Consider the following 20,093-nt stretch of genomic DNA (forward strand, 5'->3'; position numbering starts at 1 on the left):
ATCATCCAAGCTCGGAACAGTCTGCTGCTTCAGCTGTCACGGATAGGCATCGTTCGTCGACCCCATGAAATACCTGAGGCAGAGTGGTCTAGCACCAGGGGTCGACAGAATTGACACGCAGGCTCCGAGAACTCATAGAAGATCACACGCAAGATTCTCTGTCTTTAGTCTGGGAGCTTGCACTTCAATTTGGCCGCCCTTGGTGTTGCCGCGTGTAACTTCACGAAGATCTCCATGGAGGAAGATGGATCACGTTGAGATTTCAGACTCAACGCGCGATTTGTGACGAGAACGTGTCCCGTGGACGTCTTGACATCAGCAAACGGAAGCGAGCTTCCTCACTGACGGCATTCACCCTAGCAGCTGCCCGACCCGACTGGTCACGAAAATTGGGCGAGGCTTTCTGGCCGTAGCGTGCCGTTGATCGGACACGGTCCCCGGGCACGTCGACTCGCTCTCGGAACATCAGGTCGTGATCTCGAGAACATGTGCGCGATGCTATTAGCTCCTCGAAACAAGCAACTCCGCATTTCCCCAGGTTCGACACCGTTCCGTTGCCCGTACTAGAGTCAAATCATGTTATGCTCCCGTAGGTTCTTGGTCTGGGTTGGCCCAGACCTCGCTCAACCTCCTCCTTTATTACCACATATACATCACATTTTCGAGTCGGTCGGACCAGACTTCGTAATCTGCAGGGAAATTCGGGGTTGGACCATCGCCTTTGGTTCCTCCATGACTCCCATCGGCCATAGGAGCTCACATCCCCTCCGACCAGAGGCTCTGCGCCAGGTTACACCAGAAAGTATCCTGCCAACAGCAACAATTGTCGTGATAAAACAATACTTATACAACCAAACAGTGTCCTCGATGAAGTCTGTCCCGTGCACATGCCTATCTCAGCTTACTGAAACGCCTTAAATACGCCAGCTTTCGCTTTCTGCAAACTTTGCCATCTAAGCAGCATCAGACACCATGTCTCGGCGTATCAGCACTGACATCTCCAATGGCAAGGAGGGACATCCAAACCACCACGAAGACATTCTCGTACCTACGTCCTCTCGGTTTGAGAAGCTATATCTCGCTCCTGAGCAGGCTGTCGCTGGCCAGCTCCGCCAAACATTTGGCAACCCGACCCCAGTAGCCCTGGGAGGGTTCCTACTCGCGAACACTCCTGCAACCATCATGCTGATGGGCTGGGGGGGTGCCGGCAGTGACGCTGGCAACGCCTCTGCTGGCACCGGGACCTACTTCTTCCTCGGCGCAGCATTGCTCTACACCGGTGGCATCGGCGAGTGGATTCTGGGGAATACCTTTCCCTCAGTGGTCTTCTTCACTTTCGGTGGCTTCTGGGGTGCTTTCGGTGCAACTTTTACCCCGTTTTTCAACGCAATCGCGGTCTACGAGAACCCGGATGGTTTCTACAACTCATTCGCCATGTTTCTCATCTTCATAGCTGTGCTTTGCTTTCTTTACGCCATTGCCGCCCTCCGCACCAACATCTGTCTTGTGGCCATTTTAGTCTGCTTCACAGTCACTTTCCCTTGCCTGGCGGCCAGTTACTTTGATGCTGGCCGCGGTGAGGCTGGTCTGGCCAAGGAGCTCCGCATCGTGGGCGCCGCATTCGCGTTCGCGACCTCACTGATTGCCTGGTACTTGTGGTTTTCCATGATATTGGATAGCGTGGACTTCCCACTGGCCTTGCCTGGCGGCGACCTCAGCAAGTATACAAAGGGCCGCAGTAAGAAGGACAGTGCTGTGTGAGAGGTGGACTATTTTTTAAAGATTGATGTGACAGGTCAAAGTGTGTCCGCATTGGCGTTGTGTGGCTTTTGAGCATTCCAGCAACGGCGAATCAGAGAAGAGTTGTGGCATATTTTCTCCAAAGCAGCACATAAGGCGCATATTGCTCCTCAGAATGAATTCTTGTGACACATGTCAATACTGGCAGTGGACTCTCTGTGCCGGAAGCATTCGTCTTGCAACTCTTGGTGTGAGCCGGCCCAGCCCAAGCTTTCCAAAGTGCATTTCTCACCACGAGTATCGCAAACGTGTGGATCGATAGACTAACAGCAGTTTAAAAAGAACTGCACATCCCAGAACGGTACAGAGACTCCAAAGGAGAGAAATACAGGATGATCATTAGACATTGACGGCCAAGCCCATTAACTGTGATCCCTTTGCAAGCTCCATCTACTTCTCGCAGCAGAAACCCACAATAAGGGCCACTTTTCGTTACCAAGCAGTATGTCCTCCATCGATGACTAAGGACGCTCCCGTCATGTAGGAACTGGCATTACTGATGAGGAAGGTTGCTGGACCTCGAAACTCTTCCGGACTAGATATCCTCCCCAGCATGCTCTCTTTTTCCCATTGCTCTTTCAGCGAGGGCTCATCTTTAAAGTTCTGCGCCACCATCGGAGTTATGATATGCCCTAGGTACATATCAGTAGAAGTCAGACGCCGGTCTTCGGGTAACGTACCTGGACAAAGAGAATTGACACGGATGCCATGCTGTCCCCACTCCATCGCCAAGTTCTTCGTCAGCTGATTGACTGCAGCTTTACTGGAATTATAGACCGAGCTGATCAAGCCTTTGTTCGCAATTATAGCACTCATACTTGCCACCAGCACGATACTCCCTGGGGTTTTCAAGTTGATCATCTGCTTTGCTACCTCCTGTGCGGTCATGAGAACAGCCGTAAAATTGATGTCCATCAAGTTCTTGACGTCGTCTGTATTGAGCGTCAAAGCCGGCTTCACGTGCTGAATGCCTGCTGCAGCTATCACACCGTCTAGGCGCTGGTACTGCGCGGCGATTTCTGCGATGAGTTGCTGGAGCGCTTCTGTCTGACGAACATCGACGTGGTGATAATGGAGGCTACCTCCTAAGTACACATCCGTACGTTGCTGAACCTGTAGAAAGTCTTCATGAGGTTCTTTGAGGACATCGAGACAGTGTATATTTGCACCGCCTTGGAAAAGTGCCTCCGCCATGGTCAACCCAAGGCCGCGACCACCTCCAGTCACAATAACAACTTTGTCTTGCAGGTTAAACTCCGGAAAGTATTTATTGGACTCGATGCGAGCTTGTTCCACGTCAAATGGTTGACTATTGGTGTGCGAGTCAGCTCGCATGGTGGCGGAGTTGGACTTGGTGGATTTGCTCGTTGTTTGCGATCGGCTATAGTCGGTTCTTCCATTAATGGCGGGAGACATGTTGAACAGTATGCGGAGGCGCCGTCCTGTGAAACTTTGCTGGCTCTCAAAAAGCCTTAAAGTGTACAGGTTTTATATTGGGCTTTATGTGCTTCGTGTAAGTGTTAGATCACCATAGCTTGACGCGAGGTACATAGCTACCTGCCCAGCAGATGATGCAATGGGGGCAGTATCTGCGCGAAACAACTTCGGATGGACTTTCCTAGGGCCCACGTGGGAGTCCTGATACGATTCGTCCAACACGATTTCGTCCGAGATGCTCTCTTACTGCATATTGGCATGTGGTACGTGTCTCTGCCAAGTTTGAGGTCATCGCCCCGGGCTTGAGCGCAGCTTGAAATCTCATTCATTGGCGGGTTTGCACCCGAAGCTGTGGTGGAGAAAGATAAGAGCCCCAGTTGTAAAATTCATCTTTGACCCACTGCTTCATCCTCACCATAATTTTTGCCGAGTATCAGGTCGCGGGAGGTGTGAGCTGTCTTGACAAAAGTTCTCGGGCTCAGATGACAGTTCCTCGCAAGAACGCCCCCAAAAGACCGACAGCCGCAGGTCGAACAGTCAGGGTCGATGTTCTGCACTGAGGAGACCGGTGCAGATTGCCTTGAGAAAGGGGCTCCAGGCGATGCCATGTTTGAGTAACTCGGCACTCATGTGCACTTCCACGTGCCATAATACCTCTAGTTAGATCTTGAACGGTTCGTAAGTGACACCAAGTATGGAACAGCTCACCCACGGATATCAGGTCAAGAAGGCTGTCACCCTAACCTACCTCCCACAGCTTCGAACGCGCTTCGCAAGGTCTCGGATGAAAAGGCCTCTCGGTTTCGAAAATTGAGCCAGCGCGATTTCGTTGACATTGACCCTGTGCATTAGCAAATGATCACAGAGAAGGACCCATCAGTAGCACACAAGCACGCCATCAACCTCAACTTGATGGACGATGTCAACATCCAACTGACAAGTTTCTCTTTCCGAGATCGTTTGGCTCACAAATCTTTCGAGTGCTGCTTGTCACATTGTATAAGACACGGAGTCTCGAAGATCGCAGAGGAGGCCCGCCGAGAGTCTGAATTTCTGGCCCAGTAGCATAATGTGGTTTAGCACAAAGCGAAACGCACAAGCTGGCTGCGGCAAAGACACCATCGTCTGACCGTTTGGAGAGTCGATAAGACTGGTCAAGCGATTCGCAGACCAATGGCGGCTACTACGGGAATGGCCCAGCCGAAAGTGAGTCGTTGCCAGCGCGTTTTCAGCTCGAGCTCCGGCTTCTGGTGTTTTGGCTGAACCTCTGGAGCGATAGCAATACTCCCAAGGATGAGCGGCTACCACTCGCGTGTCAAGCGCGCTCCGTTCTCTTCGACTTGGACATGAAGCCGAGCATGACAGGATCAGGACGACCTAGCAGAGAAGATCAGGCGAGCTTGACTGCTATGGCGGCAGGGTCGCACGCTTTCTTTTGACACGCCGATTCTCGCCTGCAGCCGGTCCACGTTGCACCGCAGCAGCCAATTCGCACGACAAATAATGATCCCGGTACAGCCGGGTACCTGCTTGTTCGGACCTAGCGTATCGGCCGTTGGCGATGCCCAGTTCTCCAACCACAAGCATGTCGCCACAGCCGCCAAAGTCAATGTTTCCTCTGCTCGACGAATCCTATCACCAGATGTTCAGATCTCCTTAAGTAAGTCTCGTTCCCATTGCCACACAACTTACTTATTGACCACCAACACCGTAATGCAGTGCTTGCCGCCCGGTCGGTGGTCTCTCAGAAAGAAGCGGCCTGCCAATCGGCATCGCGGCAGCTGTGGGAGGCACTCTTATCGCTGGGGTAGCCTCATCTACCCCACCAACCAGGGTCTAATAGCGACCGGCGCCATCTAGCTCCAGGTCATCCCACAGAAGACCTGCTCAAGCTCGACAAGCTTCTTTCTGACAAGCTTCTTCTCGCCTTCTTGCAAGCTTAGCGAGCTTGATATGCGTCATACTGCTACGCAGGGGTGCAATCGATGTTGCATCGCCTCTGTGCTACCGGCAGTCACTTGCGTTCGCCTTCCCATTATCATGGCAAACTACGTGAACGTGTCGGACCCATGGTGGGGTACACGTCGCGTGCCTCTTGCAGCTATAAAATGCAGTGTCTCGGTCGGAGGCGCAAGCTCTGTTGTGGCTGCTTGGACGGCCATTTTCTGTCAGAACTGTTCATTGTCGTGCTACCGCCATGAAGCTTTTCGCAACCCTCTCTGTGTTGACGATCGCAGCTCTGTCTGCGGCCAGAAGCCTGCAGCATGTCGGTATGAAGGCCGTTGAGGAGCCGCGTCTGTTGCAAAGGGCGGAGCCTGCACGGCACGGCAATTTCGAACGAAGACAGGACTCGCAGTATGCGACGAACAAGACCGAGAGTGAGCTTCTTGCAGTTCATCGTGGCGGCTGTGCTGACTAGAGTCAGAGTATTCGGTCAACGGAACAGGTATACCTTATGTCGACTTCGATATTGGTGAATCAGTGAGTTAACCGAGGCGCGTAATGGTGCCGACGACTTCTGACACTATTGTAGTACGCAGGTTTGATGCCCATATCGAGCGAGCAGAATTCCTCGGAGCTCTACTTTTGGTTCTTTCCTTCATCGAACCCAGCCGCCGCGAAAGAAATTGTGATCTGGCTAAATGGTGGCCCCGGCTGCAGTTCTCTGGAGGGCTTCTTGCAGGAGAACGGGCCATTCCTGGTGAGTGTGCTTCGTCTCGAGGACTGTCGGGCGTTGAAGCTGATATCAAGTAGTGGCAATATGGTACATACAGACCTGTTCCAAACCCGTGGACCTGGGTGAATTTGTGAGTCAATCACTCCCGCGTATTTGTCCTCTAGCTCACCCTATATAGAACAAACATGGTGTGGGTCGAAAAACCAGTCGGGACTGGCTTTAGCCAGGGCACACCGACAGCCACCTCCGAGGAAGATGTCGCAGATCAATTCCTTGGTTTCTTCAAGAACTTTGTAGATACGTTTGCGATGCAGGGCTATACAGTCTACATCACAGGTTTGCCAATTATAGTGTCTGCAAGTTCCAGCTGACTCTTGCAGGCGAGTCGTACGCAGGATACTATGTTCCCTACATTGCCAACGCCATGATCGGCGCCAACGACACCACCTACTACAATTTCTCATCCCTCATGATCTATGATCCGTCACTCTCATATGACGTGGTGCAACAACAGATTCCCACCGTGCCCTTCCTCGACTACTGGGCACCGCTGATCAACCTTAATGACTCCTTCATGGAGTACGCGCATCAAACGGCCAACGACTGTGGCTACACAGCCTTCCTGGAAGAAGCGCTCACTTTCCCGCCCAAAGGCCCGCTGCCCACGCCGCCCAATGTTTCCAACGACAATGACACCTGCGACATCTTTGACGTGGCACAGTCGGCCATGACCCTCGCGAACCCGTGTTACGACATCTACCAGGTCGCGACAACGTGCCCCTTGTTGTGGGACGTGCTCGGCTTTCCTGGCTCCTTTGGCTATGTGCCCGAGGGCGCATTCGTGTACTTCAACCTCTCGGACGTGCAGCGAGCCATCAACGCGCCCGTGCAGGCGTGGGACGAATGCAGCACCATCGACGTCTTCGTCAACGGCACGGACAACTCGCCGCCTTCGGCGCTCAGCATCCTGCCCAACGTCATTGAGCACGCCGACCGCGTCATCATCGGCCACGGCATCCTGGACATGATACTCATGTGGAATGGCACGCTGATCGCCACCCAGAATATGACCTGGGGCGGGCAGCAGGGCTTTTCTGTCCATCCAGACAAGTGGGGTGATTTCTACGTGCCGTACCACACGGTGGATGATTCGGCACTAGGTGACGCTACGCTCGCCGCCGCCGGTAATATGGGTCGGTGGCACACGGAGCGGGGCTTAACACTCGTGACGGTGCAGTTGTCTGGCCACATGGTCCCGCAGTATGCGCCCAGCGCGGCGTACCGGCAGTTGGAGTTCTTGCTGGGCCGCATCCCGGATCTGGGGACTAAAGGCGCGTTCACAACGATGCCAGACACGAGTTATTGAAGGCGGGTTGTCATGAAATAGGAATAACGTGTAAATTGCCTCAATGACCAACAAGCTGACACCCCACATCTTCGAACAGTGAGTTCTACCAGATGACCATGACCCTCACCTCGGCACTGCGCCTCAATGGCTGCTGGTCCTGGTCCGGCAAGTTGAACGCGCTGTGCGCAACACATTCTGCCACCTGACTTCCCTCACGGTGCGCCTCACTATCAAACAGCTTCAGCGTGTACACCTCGTCGGGCTTCTGTTCGCTGAGCCAGTACCACCAGTGCTCTTCGTCGTCCGACGGAGCGATAGGGAGCATGTTCTCGCTCTTGTACTCCGGCTCGAAGCCCGGCCTGGCCCGGTACATGCGTTCAAACTTCGCGTACGTCTGAGCCTGAGGTTTGCCCGTGAACAGTGTCCGAGGGTCCATGATCGCCAGCGGATCTCGTAACACCGTCTCCAATGGCCGCCAGACGCTCAACATGGCCCAGCGGGGGCCGTTGTAGTTCCTCCCGCTCCAGTCCCATTGATCTCTAACTCCGTCTGCGGCTATTGCTGCGTCTTCTGCATTCAAGATCTCCTGCCGTAGTGCGAAGAACTTCGCTTTCTCCTCGGGGGTCGTGCTCTCTTGGCATGAGTTGTCCTCAAAGTAGCTTGGCAGCATGGCTCGCATATGGCCCCTGGCACCTGCAGGCGTATAATCGCCATGGACTACAAAGAAAGGGTGGAAACTGGCCTTGGGGTCGGCGCGGGGATTATCGGGATTGAGCTGCTTGGGTGAGGAGGCGGGGATATCGCGGACGGTGGTGTTGATTGCTACTGCAGAACGGACGCCGAGTGCCGACTTCAGGAGGCTAATAAGCTCGGGCCAATATGCCGAAGTCATAAGCTCATTGTCGTGGAAAGAGGGGACAGTGGCAGAGTGTGGCGGTAGCAGAGCGGACGAATGGCGGAGAACAGCGAAGGCGTGTTCATTGAGATTGTATTGTGAAAGGTCGTGAGCGCGGAGATCATGCACGATACATGGTACGGCACGAGTATCAGTAGAGCGACCGCTGAAGATGGCCTGGATCTCGTTGATTGTGGGGAGGGAAGCAGTTGCCCAGTAGTTGAAGGTTGCAGCAACCCGAAGGGAACCGTTCTCGGAGTCGGTGGGAGGCAGTGAACGCGAAGTGTCTAACTTGGTGGTGGTTACGGTCGACATCACAAGTGGTCGTAAGCTTCCAGAAGATGAGTGTGACCAGACTGTTGCAGTCTGCTCAGGTGCATTGGACGCTCTTTATGCCTTAGGTCAGCTGGGAATTGAGTTCAGGGGCCCGGACGCCTGACGGCAGGTGGGTAGCTCATTGCGGTAACCTGCTCCAGCACTGCACCAATGGCTGTGCTGATGACGCACGCACTTGGCCGTGTTGCCGGCCGCGCAACAAGACTGGTCTTCGGCCTTGTCTGCTAGACTGCTTCGTATACACATAGCATTGGTAGCAGTCGGGCGCAGTGGCATGTCTAGCCGTTCCAAGCCAGGTGCTCGGCTGTGACTCCTTCTCCAATAAGCCAGCCGAATGGGTCGGAAGTCATGGGATCAGAAGCAAGATCCAGGCCATCAAAGGCTCCTTGGAAAGCATTACTGATTGAAAAGTCTTCCGCAGGCGACCCTTCATGTTCATTTTTGGCTGTATTGTTAGCGCGCGAGGCTGTCCCAGATACTGGCGCTGCCTGAACCTCGGGCGCTATGACAGAGTCGATGTGGTCAGGGTCGATTCCTTCGCCCTGTCTGGCAAGACTCTTATGAACAGAAGCTCGATGTTTTCGGGATGGGCCGCCGCTCCGAGTTCCGATGCGTCTCCTCGTACCAGTGGTCGGAGGTTCACCGTGATGCCCGCGGTCGAGCAATGCTACCAGGTCTGCTTTTAATCCATCACTTGCTGCACAACTGACGGGTACGGTCTCCATTGCACTGAGACACTGTTGTGCAAGCTCTTGTGCTACGTCAGCCGATAACTCCAAAGCCGCTCCCGAGTTGTGGTAGAAGTAAAATATGATCCTTGCACATTGATATGCGCAGGCAAAGACTTCAAGTTCCATGACTGGACAACCATTCTTCAGTGCTCTGAAAGTTCGGAAGATGCCTGAGAGTGCTTTTGCGTTATTAAAGCACCGTCGACGGCACTCGGTGACGAAACCTGGGTCGAGAAGCTGCGACTGCTCCGGACTCAATGCCCCTTCGAGACCAGACAAAACGATGCGATAGAGGTCGCAATAGGACTGCAGCCACCAGATGTGGACCAGTAGATATGGGCACAACCGGGGACTGTAGGCACGCAATTGAATGTTCTTCTCCGAGAGCCGGAAGGATAGAGGCAGCGATGCCTCAAACGCATCAAGTTCTGCAGCCAAGCTTGCCATCCTGGTCTGCAGTTGATCGAGCTCCGTACCATACATTGCTGCTTCTTTGGTTGTCTCCAAGATTCGATGCCGGAGCCACAAGACTCTCACGTACATGCCAAGAGAGCCAACGCTGTCGGACAAAGGTGCCTGTGGCTTCGGCTGCAGTGGCTCGGTTTCTTGGGCGAGATCGAACTCGAAATTACGCTCCTGGCAGGGAAGTTGTATATGCAGAGAACTAGTTGGTGACAATACCAGTTCTCGGATGCCACCTGCCAGGGTGGTGTCGATGATGAATAAAGACCACATCATTCTCCGGCGTGACTCTTGTGCCAAGAAGCAGAGATTTGGAGACTCCCTGTTCAGACGGAGAGCGTATGCGAATCGCGATGCGAGCGCCAGAAGTACAAAGGCGTTGCTGAATCTGCGCTGCTGGGCATGATGTCGGACAAGTAGGATCAGGACCTGGATCTTAACGAGTGATGGTTTGCCAATATCTTCCATGACCAGCTTCTCGGCCTCACGGAGACATTGAGTTCCATAGTCTTTCATGCCTGGACCCATGTCAAGAAGCTGGCACGTCATGCCAATGATGGATAAGACAAGACCTGACTGTAGCAAGTCTGCTTCGAATGCTTGTATCAGGGATGCCTTGTGGAAGAAGGAGTACAAGGGTATGGGGTGAATGTGCTGGAAGAACGCTTCAAACATGCGCATAACCAGACCGTCATCAAGCGAAGACGCCGAAACATCGTACACTCTGGGTGCCGCTGGGGTCGATCCGGCGTAGGTGCTTTGCGACCGGCTCCTCATATCAGTCTCGGCGGACTCGTCAGGACTTAGCATGGACATCCGACCCTTGGATCGCGAGCCTGGCCGGGCTGAGGCTCGCTTCGACGCTGGATAGATGCAGTCGACGCCTCTGAGACGGCATCTTTTGCATTCGGGGAGTTCGCCTGTACAGCGCGCCTTGAGCGAGTGGCAAGCTTCGCAGGCCAATCGAGCCCGACGGCGCTCGGGAGCTGCTTCTGCATCGCCGTCACCTCTCTGGAAAGAGCAGCTAATGTTCAGTCGCGAACATGGACTGCACACGTCGCGCAGGCCATCGCATTTCACTTTGCGTGACCGGCATTCGGCGCAGGTATTGGCGGACTTCTTTGAGAGTTTCTGATGCTGCATGTCGGCGGTAACAGTCCGACAGCCGATAATTTGGCGTCTATTGACACTGTGATGGCGCAAACTGTTGCTGCAGTGAGCCCACGGGACTCTGCAGTGTCTCGGGGTTCTCTCTCGTCAATCGCAGCTTCGCCTGAGCCAGCTGTGTCCAGGCAAAGAGAAATTTCCGAGTGCCGGGGGCTTGGCGTCAGCGACAGCCGCGAGCTGCTCTCGGCCGGCGGCGAGCAGAATGTTTTTTCTGTCTTATCTTCAATCGCCAGAATCCACGATACCACCGGCCAGACCTTCGTGATGTCCGAACAACTTCCCACGTCTCGCGGCTCGGTGTCCACCTTCTTCGAGAGTAGCAGACTTGATGGTGGGACAAACCATGGCCAGCTCGGAACGAATCCTTAGCGAGAATCACGCCATAGGCACCTGCAGCTGCAAGACCTCGCCCCTAACAATCGACTAGACACACTGATTCCTGCGGAACGACTTTCGAACACGGTAAGTTGACGGGTTCATGCTTTGTTTGGTCGTTGATCTTTTAGTGGCCTTCAAACGTAGACCGTGTTTGCTGAAGCCATCAAACTTGCCGACAGCCGTCAGCCATGTCACGTGATCTCGTGAGCGGGGCATCTCCATGTTGTCTCGGAGGCAGATAACGTGGTGGCCATCAAGATATCTCGCATCTTCTTCGCTCGCAGGACAAAATGAATAGTCCACTTGAGGCTCTCAATGGGCATGGCTCGCAAGACAAGAAAAATGCTGCAGTCGAGGCTCTCAGCAGCACCTTGCCAGCATCCTGGTACTCGACGAAGAGCATCTTTGACCTTGAACGCCGAGCCATCTTCTCCCGGCATTGGTTATTAGTGTCGCACGAATTGCGCTTTGGAGGCATTGGAAGCTATGCGAGCTACACGATTGCCGGTTTCCCCGTCCTCATCATCCGTGACAGGGAAGCCACTTTGAATGCTTATCTGAATGTCTGCCGGCATAGGGCGTTCCCAGTCGTGTTGCAGGATGAAGGTACAGCAAACATACTACACTGCAAGTATCACGGTGAGCTTAACAGTTGCGCTTCGAGTCTCCACTGCCGCTGATGCCCAAAGGCTGGTCGTACGGATTGAAAGGCAACCTTGCAAAAGCTCCCAAGTTCGAGTCGCTTTCCTCCTTTGATAAGGACAAATACTCGCTCTTTCGAGTGCATCTCAAGACCGACAAACGTGGCTTTCTGTGGGTCAATCTCGATAGTGCCGAGCAACCAGAAGTACGATGGGAGGACTCCTATGCCGAGTCCGACACGAATCCCAGGCTTGAGGAACTACCAGTCAGCAACTACAAGTACGACCACTCGTGGAAAGTGCCTGGAGAGTATAACTGGAAGGCATACGTGGACAACTACAACGAGGTGAGTCGTCTATACCTGTCTTGCGCTCAAATCTGAGCAGGACGTTCTGCAGTGCTATCATTGCTCCGTTGCGCATCCGGGCGTCGTGGCAACCACAAACCTCGACACGTACGACGTCAAGACCATCAGTCGATTCATCGAGCACTACTCCGATGCTCTTGGCACCGACAACGCAGGCACTGTCGCACCTACTTACTACTTTCCCAATGCGTCTTACATTATAACGTCCGTCTATCTTGCTCCGCTACTGCACCCCTGCTAACAGCAGCATAGTGAGCATTACTTCTACTTGATGCGTGTGGTCCCCATCAATGAGCACCAAACATCGATGGAGTACGAAGTCTTCAGAAACAAGAAAACCTCTGATGCTATCTTCTTGGAGATCGACAAGTTTTTCAAACAAATCGAGGCTGAGGACCGCTTCCTCTGCACCAACGCGCAGAAGAACCTGAACTCCGGTGGCTATGTCAGTGGTCCGCTGCATCCACACAATGAGAAGGGAGTGCTGTACTTCAAGTCACTGATCAAGGATACGCTCATAGAGCATCGTGGTCGGGAGAGGGCCAAGGGTGAGGATATCAACGCAGCTTCGAGAAGAACAGACGATCACAGCACCAAGGAAGAAGAGGCATTCTGTCAAGATCTATGCGCGCCATCACGGTCCGAGCTCGCTTGGTAATAAGACGATCGCGTACATTACATTACACTGCCTGCTGCATGCAACCATACACTCCCTGCCTAGCGTTCAAAATAGACCATAGCCCGATGTTCTGGCCAATCTTCTAGCTATAATACCGTCATTACCAGAGCCTCATGTAAATGCTTTCCATGAAACTGCACAACTCATTTATACAATGCAATGAAGGCAAGGCCCAATCTCGGACATTCCGCCGTATTCCGCCTGAGGGGCACACCATTGCCAAGACGAACGTCCCCTCCGCCCAGAGACATACTCCATCCCGTGCACGCCGTTTGCTCCATTGAGGCGCCATGAGAGGGCAGTAGTGATGCCTTGTGAGACAGCTTTTAGGCTAAACGGACAAATTCTCGTTATTTTCTCCAGACCTCATGCTTCTTTGACTCTACAACAGGCAATCCCGCGCGGAACGGCCATGAGGCCTCTGGACTCCATTTCTCTGCGCGCTATATACACGCCGACTGCTCGTCTCCCGGGCCAGGGTCACCAACTTCACCCTTTCCATACACCTACGGCCAAGACAACGCACCACCAATGACGCTCACTTTCCCCGACGCCCTTGCGCGCGTCCGCGCAGGCGAGTCACCGCACGCCGTCGCCGCTGATCTCTTCACCAGCCTGACGCCAGCGGAGAAGCTTTCCCTGCTCGATGGCGACACCCCTTTCTGGCCAGGCTTCTACTCCATCATGTATGACGGCTACATCGTGGACGAGCCATATGTGTTCGGCGCCGTGGACCGCCTCTCCGTCCCGGGTATACGCTTCACAGACGGCCCACGCGGTATCAACTTGGGCCACAGCACTGTGTTCCCCGTCTCAATGGCACGAGGCGCGACCTGGGATCCGACGTTGGAAGAGCGTGTAGGCGTCGCGATCGGTCGCGAGGGCCGCGCGCAGGGCGCCAACCTATTCGGTGGCGTGTGCATCAACCTGCCGCGTCACCCGGCGTGGGGCCGCGCGCAGGAGACGTACGGCGACGACCCGTTGCTGCTGGGCGAGTTTGGCGCCGCGTTGACGCGCGGTGTGCAGCGCAATCTGATGGCCACGGTCAAGCATTTCGCGCTCAACAGCATGGAGAATGCGCGTTTTCAGGTCGACGTGCGGCTCGAGGAGGCGGTGCTGCAGGAGTGCTTCCTGCCGCATTTTCGGCGCGTGGTCGAGGAGGGTGCGTTGGCTGTCATGAGCGCGTATAATTCCGTCAATGGGGAGTGGGCGGGCCAGCATCAGCATCTGCTGACGGAGGTGCTCAGGAAGCAATGGGGATATGAGTGGTTGGTGATGAGTGATTTCATCTTTGGGCTACGTGACCCAGCGAAGAGCTTGAAAGCGGGGTTGGATATCGAGGCGCCATTTGCACAGCAGAGGTCCGACCCGAATAGGGGTCTACAGGCGGGTTTGGATAAGGGAGATGTCGGTCTTGAGCACGTCGATGCTGCTGGGAAGAGGATTCTGGCCACTCAGCTGGAGCACTTCAATAAACGGGATCAGCAAGAACCAAGTAAGGACGTGGTGTTTTCTCAAGAGCATCAGGACTTAGCAAGGGAGGTCGCCGCTCGGTCCATCGTTCTACTCAAGAATGATGCAGTCGACGGAAAGCAGCTCATGCCGCTTGTGCCGTCGGCGGTAAAGAAGCTGGCGGTGGTCGGAAGGCTGGCAAACAAGGCGAATACTGGCGACCAAGGCTCCTCCATCGTGCGCTGCGCCAAAGTCGTCACGCCATTTGAGGGGCTCCGCGACGCCTTCTCTCAATCCGAAGTGATCCTCAGCGACTCCGGTGTTGCCGACGAAGCTGCCGCCGCTGCCAAGGACGCAGATGTTGCGATCGCAGTGGTCGGCTACACTGCTGCAGACGAGGGTGAATACATCGTGCCAGTGACTGCTGAGAACCCTGCTCTGCTGAACCTCTTTCCACCAGATGACGGGTCTGAAGCCTACAAGAAAATTGGCACCAAGATGGGCAATATGGAGGAACTTTGGTCGTCGACGGAAGAGACCGGCGGCGACAGGACCAGCGTACGCCTGCGCAAGCAAGACGTGGACCTGATCAAGGCCACGGTCGCAGCTAACCCCCGAACCGTTGTTTGCATCACCACTGCTGGTGCGGTGATCACCGAGGAGTTCCGTCAGCAAGTACCCGGCCTCCTCTTCAGCTGGTACAGTGGCACACAGGGTGGCAACGCCCTGGCCGACGTGCTGACCGGCGGTGTCGACGCTAGCGGTAGACTACCGTACGCGATCCCGAAGACAGAGAACGATCTACCATTCTTCGACAAGAACGCCAAATCGATCGAGTACGATCGGTGGTTCGGTCAGAGGCTGCTCGACCGTAAGGGCGCCGAGGCTGCCTATCCCTTAGGGTTCGGGCTGTCGTATGCGGAGTTTGAAGCAAGCGGACTTGCCGTTAACGCAGCTGGCGATGAGAGGATCCAAGTGGGTGTCAAGATCGTCAACAAAAGTACAAGAAGCGGGAGGCACGTAGTGCAGGTGTATGGCACGTCTGCAGAGGCAGGATACCCGAAGCGTGTACTCCTTGGGTTCAGCCCAGTCGACCTTGATGCGGGAGCGGCCATGAATGTCGAGGTTGGGGCTTCGCTGCGGCCCTTGCAACGATGGAAGAATGGCAAGTTTGTGCTACCGTCTGAATACCAGGTCGAAGTTGCCGCTTTCTCCGGTGATGCGTCCGCGCTTGTCAGCGAAGTCAGGAAGTCATAGATACGGGTAGTATGCCTGCAACGGCTCCGATTTAGATCCTTCACAGCTGGGAGAACCAGCCCTCTAGTCACGCCTCAAAATGGTCGCAGGTGATTTTAACAGATTTGCCACGCCATGCAGCGACACCGCTTTGGTAGCATTTGGATAATAATCGAAGACCTTTCGCGATTGGTGCGACTCTGACGAGCATTCTGGGCTACTGGCTGCTGACCCCGGATCGAGGTGCTGGTGTGAGCTTCGCCGGGTACTTTCTGGTAGCCCAGGGTTGCTACACCGCCGTGGAAACGCCTTTGGCAAGATTGACTAGCAATAAACCCAGGTATGGGAAAAGAGCATTTGCCAGTGGGATGCAGTTGACAGTTGTAAACTCGGCAGGCATTGCAGCACCATTCTTGTTCCAGAATCCGTACGCCGCTATTCACTATCCTGGCTAGCCGGCAACGATTGGCTTGCTGTGTCTAAGCACAACGATGTTTACAGTATTGCATTTTCACTGGTGGGCAGTGTACAAGAGGAGACTGGCTAGCGAAGAGATTGCAACATGCAGGGCAAGACCGATGAGGCAGTCGCAGAAATGGGGACAAGAGTCCAAGGTTCTTGAACTGCCTGTGAAGTATTTGGTGGACTGGCGCCGCTCGGTCGACATCTGGACTGCTTTCATCCAGTCGGGGCCTACATACCCCCGTCAGTCTCCAGAATTCCCAGAACCTCCCAAGGAAGCTTGACAAAAGACTGCTGCGTCTTTATGGCGCGTGTTCCCACTCTTCCAAACATCTGGCCTTTTCAAGTATTGACGAATGGTGACAAGTCATACCAAGTTCTTCCTTTTCTACCCTTGCGTTTCCGCGTGAGCTGGACTGGAACGGTCGCATTAGCTGCAACTCTCGCCGCCTCATGGGTCAATTCTTCATCGATCAACGTCTTGTCAGCGAGAGGCATGCTGAAGGCTCGCTCGGCCTCGACTTTCTTTCGGATGTCGTCTGGGTCGAGGTCCGACCATTGTTTGGCGATCCTGGGTGTGTGCTTGATGTACGGTATGTTTTCGGCAGGCTCTGGCTCTTCAACTCCTACATCGTCGTCTGTGTCTGCTTTTAGGTCGACTAGGTCTTGACCCGAATGTGGCGAAGCGCAGAAGTGTTGTGTGCTGGCAGAAGTCGAAATCGCATCATCTGAGGACACGGTGGATGCGGTGTCTGCTTGAAAGTACGAGCCAGAAACGTGATTCAGCCGACAGTTTTTAGCCAAGTGACCACGCTCGCCACAGCGACGACAAAGTCTGCTTTTCAAGACTGGGATAGGAGAATTCGTAGACCAGGACGCAGACGAGGAAGTTAGTCGGGAGGCACTGGCAGTGGATGAGTCGGATCGTGTATTAGTGGAAGCCCTGCCCATGGCATCGCTGGGATCAGAGTTGGTCATCGCCGAAGGTGTGGAATCAGAGTCCCATGATGATACATAGCCGGAATGGTGATTAGGATTCATCTTGCTACCGCCAATATTGGATTGTAGATTGCGCGACATAATGATGATTGTGTCTCAAAAGGCACGGTGCGAGCGTCTGATCTGTTGAGTCGCAGATTTTTGTTTGTCAAAAGGCTGGGGCAGCGTTTTCTGGCACATTTTCAGGCAGTCGCCAGTCAACAAGACTTGTTGCCACATCGTTGCTGTCAACTGAGAGAAGCTTCCATATTTCAAGAAGCAAATATGTTGAGACCGTCCCAATCCTGTACCGTGGCTGTCAAAGAGACGTCAGCCTGGCTGATTCGGGCACACGTAGCTCCTCAGTAGTCAACGGCTCATCGCGTTTTAGATAGAAGCCTTTCATGCCCGCCCCTTCCGCACCTTGGTAATCTTTACTCATGTCATCTCCTATGTGGTGCCACTCAACTGTTGGCATCCTTGGTACAGACTTGATCGATTCGTCAGCTGTCGTGCCCTCCGGGCCTCGCATCGCCTCAAGGCTCTTCGTCCGGTGGGCCTGTTGGGCCTGTAGAACAGCATCACCTAAGGTACGAGCATGATCGAAAATGCCACGATCTGGCTTCTCGTACCCAGCTTCGTAGCTGGCGCAAACAAAGTCAATGTCGTTGCTGGGGTTCCAATCATCGCTGCAACCAGGAGGGGACTTGCCGTCCAGCACTCTCTGCGGTTCAACCGCTCCAACTTTCAGACCAAGGTCATGCAAGACTTTCGTTACCCTGGGATCAGAGTTTGTCACCACGCCCACGATTGGTGGGTAGTTGACGATGGGTTCGTCGTGGCCAGCTCTGACAAGTGGCTGTGCTCGATCTTCACGCATACGCTGGAACATATTTCTGGCGTCCGTAAACAGCTCATATGCTGCGCCAGAGGAAAAGTGCTGATACAAAGCAGCGCCCAGATCATCCGGAATGCGGTTCTCAGGTACGACCTGGCCAAACGTGCGGTCAATTAGTATCTTCCACCATTGCTGAGGATCAGAAAGCTTTTCCTTCCCGTAGTTTGGATACTCGGCGACTGTATCCTTGTAGGCTGACTTGAAAGCTTGGTTAACTGCGTGAGATGAGATGTCATCACGTAGGCCGCAACTTCGGGCGACCTTGAGGTACTGTACGGCAACAGGCTCCTTAAACCCATACAGAGTTCCCAGAGCATCGTACGACCTCACTATGCAGTTTCGTCTGGAGCTCGAGAGTCGACTCGCAGACGTGCTCACCATCGTAACGTCGCGTCCATTAGAGTCATCGAACTGATCTAAGTCTGTTGGTGTCACTCAAATGCTCCGGTGAGGCGAGGTTCTACAGTTGCTTAAAGCCTGTTATCTCCGCACTCCACCTGAAATTTACCCTCGAAGACCGCGACCTGTTCACAGTCACGCAACTCTCTACGTACCGTGTGCACGATTTGGGCAAAGGGCGTCATCCCTTCAACATCTGCCCATCATGCGGAATACGGCGACGACTAGCCTGAAAAGGCCTGCGCTTCGGATGTCCATGTCCAAGTACAACCTCTACAACCTCTCTCGAGCACGAAGTCCGGTCAATCCGCACAGGATACAAAGCTTCTTCAAACAGAAATGGGTGGCCAAATCGGCTCTAAGAAATTACCATGGCGAGCACATTCGAGAACGGCAGTGGCAGCGCATGTTTTCCCGAAAGCTACGATCAGTCGTGCCCATGTCTCCTGACTATCTTGCTTGGAACGATGGAACGGTGGAGTCTGCCGGCAGAGGCTCCGGCCTCAAAGGCGTGCATTCAAGACCTGTTCCCCGGACGCCATACATGCTGCAGACGTTTGCTCCGATGGAGCGGCGGCTGGATATTGCGATCTTCAGAGCTCTATTTGCCAGCAGCGCCCGACAAGCGAGACAGTTTGTGGTGCACGGTGCGGTAACAGTGAACGGCAAGCCGGTATGTTGATATGGCCACCGTAAGATCATGCCCTAACAGATGCAGATGAGATACCCTGGATACCTCCTCAACCCTGGCGACATGTTTCAGGTAAGACCCGAAAGCGTCATGTACGCGATGGGCGCGCCGAAACTAGACGAAGCAAGCTTTACCAAAGTAGTCGAAGAAGAAGCGAGTGAGGAACAGTCCACGGCAGAAAGCTCAGAAGCCACCGAGGAGGAAGACAACCGAACTCCAAAAGAAATCCTCAAGGATCTTCTCACGCAGTCCAAGGCGATTCTCTCATCTGCGAAGGAGGGATTAAGCGCGAAACGCAAACAAGATCTACGAGCACTTTCCAAGAACGTAAGAAAACTGATGTCCAGAGCCGGACGCTCGGAAGTGGAAACAGGAGACGTACAAGCACAATTCGAGGAGATTCAAACACAGATACGGCTGGCGCGTGATAGCAAAGAGTCTGGTGTTGCAAGCTTGCCATCGGAACAATCAACAAGCCAACGGACAGAAGCATCCAACGAGCCTGAGACAGCTGGGAAGGAAAATTCATCCACACCAATCACTATCACAGACGTTAAGGAGGCAAGCGAATTTGGAGGGCAGGACGAGTCTACGCTCCGTCGGGCTTTGCAGGCGTTGTCCATCAACCCGGTCGATGAGTCGAAGCCTTATGGGACTCCATGGACACCGCGGGAGTACCTGTCAGCGTTTGCCTTTATTCCACGATATCTGGAGGTCAACCAGAACATCTGCGCCGCAGTCTACTTGCGCCATCCAGTTGCAAGGCCTGGCATGTCGGAGGTTCCGAGTCCGTTCAATGAAGAGGCCAACGCCAATGCGTTTACTTGGTATCTTCGAAGGAGATGAAGGGCCCGTCTCGCTCGAATTAGCTGGTTGGGTACGCGTTGTACAAAAGTGTACGGATAGAGGCAGGGCATACATCGTCGGGCGCTACACTACTGGATGTACAAACAAGCATTCCAAGATCTGACTTCTGTTGAACATCATCGCCAACGTATGCTCGTGTGCTCAATTGCCTCAAAAGCGTAGCACTTTATTGCAACTGGTGATAAATCTGC

The 20,093-nt window shown here is 54.0% G+C and overlaps 11 protein-coding genes across 11 annotated transcripts; 6 read left to right on the plus strand and 5 right to left on the minus strand.

Moving 5' to 3' along the window:
* Window positions 1-972: 972 nt before the first annotated feature.
* On the plus strand, window positions 973-1,761 carry HMPREF1541_00057 (uncharacterized protein; the record flags this gene model as incomplete). Its single annotated transcript, XM_008712366.1, has 1 exon — window positions 973-1,761. One exon carries the CDS (start codon window positions 973-975, stop codon window positions 1,759-1,761), a length of 789 nt encoding a protein of 262 aa, XP_008710588.1.
* A 471-nt stretch (window positions 1,762-2,232) lies between these two features.
* HMPREF1541_00058 (uncharacterized protein) lies at window positions 2,233-3,216 on the minus strand (the record flags this gene model as incomplete). The annotated part of the gene is made up of 2 exons (XM_008712367.1): window positions 2,233-2,432; window positions 2,481-3,216. The coding sequence occupies 2 exons, from the start codon at window positions 3,214-3,216 to the stop codon at window positions 2,233-2,235; spliced, it is 936 nt and encodes a 311-aa protein (XP_008710589.1).
* A 2,218-nt stretch (window positions 3,217-5,434) lies between these two features.
* Window positions 5,435-7,280, plus strand: HMPREF1541_00059 (uncharacterized protein; the record flags this gene model as incomplete). The annotated part of the gene is made up of 6 exons (XM_008712368.1): window positions 5,435-5,615; window positions 5,657-5,718; window positions 5,771-5,938; window positions 5,992-6,044; window positions 6,093-6,250; window positions 6,295-7,280. The coding sequence occupies 6 exons, from the start codon at window positions 5,435-5,437 to the stop codon at window positions 7,278-7,280; spliced, it is 1,608 nt and encodes a 535-aa protein (XP_008710590.1).
* Window positions 7,281-7,365: 85 nt separating this feature from the next.
* Window positions 7,366-8,472, minus strand: HMPREF1541_00060 (uncharacterized protein; the record flags this gene model as incomplete). The annotated part of the gene is made up of 1 exon (XM_008712369.1): window positions 7,366-8,472. The coding sequence occupies one exon, from the start codon at window positions 8,470-8,472 to the stop codon at window positions 7,366-7,368; it is 1,107 nt and encodes a 368-aa protein (XP_008710591.1).
* A 299-nt stretch (window positions 8,473-8,771) lies between these two features.
* HMPREF1541_00061 (uncharacterized protein) lies at window positions 8,772-10,829 on the minus strand (the record flags this gene model as incomplete). The annotated part of the gene is made up of 1 exon (XM_008712370.1): window positions 8,772-10,829. The coding sequence occupies one exon, from the start codon at window positions 10,827-10,829 to the stop codon at window positions 8,772-8,774; it is 2,058 nt and encodes a 685-aa protein (XP_008710592.1).
* A 692-nt stretch (window positions 10,830-11,521) lies between these two features.
* Window positions 11,522-12,898, plus strand: HMPREF1541_00062 (uncharacterized protein; the record flags this gene model as incomplete). The annotated part of the gene is made up of 4 exons (XM_008712371.1): window positions 11,522-11,870; window positions 11,921-12,219; window positions 12,272-12,448; window positions 12,497-12,898. 4 exons carry the CDS (start codon window positions 11,522-11,524, stop codon window positions 12,896-12,898), a joined length of 1,227 nt encoding a protein of 408 aa, XP_008710593.1.
* A 552-nt stretch (window positions 12,899-13,450) lies between these two features.
* HMPREF1541_00063 (uncharacterized protein) lies at window positions 13,451-15,628 on the plus strand (the record flags this gene model as incomplete). The annotated part of the gene is made up of 1 exon (XM_008712372.1): window positions 13,451-15,628. One exon carries the CDS (start codon window positions 13,451-13,453, stop codon window positions 15,626-15,628), a length of 2,178 nt encoding a protein of 725 aa, XP_008710594.1.
* A 152-nt stretch (window positions 15,629-15,780) lies between these two features.
* On the plus strand, window positions 15,781-16,062 carry HMPREF1541_00064 (uncharacterized protein; the record flags this gene model as incomplete). The annotated part of the gene is made up of 1 exon (XM_008712373.1): window positions 15,781-16,062. A coding segment is annotated over one exon (282 nt), but the record flags the coding sequence as incomplete, so codon positions are not given.
* Window positions 16,063-16,411: 349 nt separating this feature from the next.
* HMPREF1541_00065 (uncharacterized protein) lies at window positions 16,412-17,149 on the minus strand (the record flags this gene model as incomplete). Its single annotated transcript, XM_008712374.1, has 1 exon — window positions 16,412-17,149. The coding sequence occupies one exon, from the start codon at window positions 17,147-17,149 to the stop codon at window positions 16,412-16,414; it is 738 nt and encodes a 245-aa protein (XP_008710596.1).
* A 217-nt stretch (window positions 17,150-17,366) lies between these two features.
* Window positions 17,367-18,326, minus strand: HMPREF1541_00066 (uncharacterized protein; the record flags this gene model as incomplete). The annotated part of the gene is made up of 1 exon (XM_008712375.1): window positions 17,367-18,326. One exon carries the CDS (start codon window positions 18,324-18,326, stop codon window positions 17,367-17,369), a length of 960 nt encoding a protein of 319 aa, XP_008710597.1.
* A 223-nt stretch (window positions 18,327-18,549) lies between these two features.
* Window positions 18,550-19,881, plus strand: HMPREF1541_00067 (uncharacterized protein; the record flags this gene model as incomplete). The annotated part of the gene is made up of 2 exons (XM_008712376.1): window positions 18,550-19,017; window positions 19,063-19,881. The coding sequence occupies 2 exons, from the start codon at window positions 18,550-18,552 to the stop codon at window positions 19,879-19,881; spliced, it is 1,287 nt and encodes a 428-aa protein (XP_008710598.1).
* Between the last annotated feature and the right edge of the window lie 212 nt (window positions 19,882-20,093).

Source organism: Cyphellophora europaea (genome assembly GCF_000365145.1).
Source record: "Cyphellophora europaea CBS 101466 unplaced genomic scaffold supercont1.1, whole genome shotgun sequence".
NCBI lineage: Eukaryota > Fungi > Ascomycota > Eurotiomycetes > Chaetothyriales > Cyphellophoraceae > Cyphellophora > Cyphellophora europaea.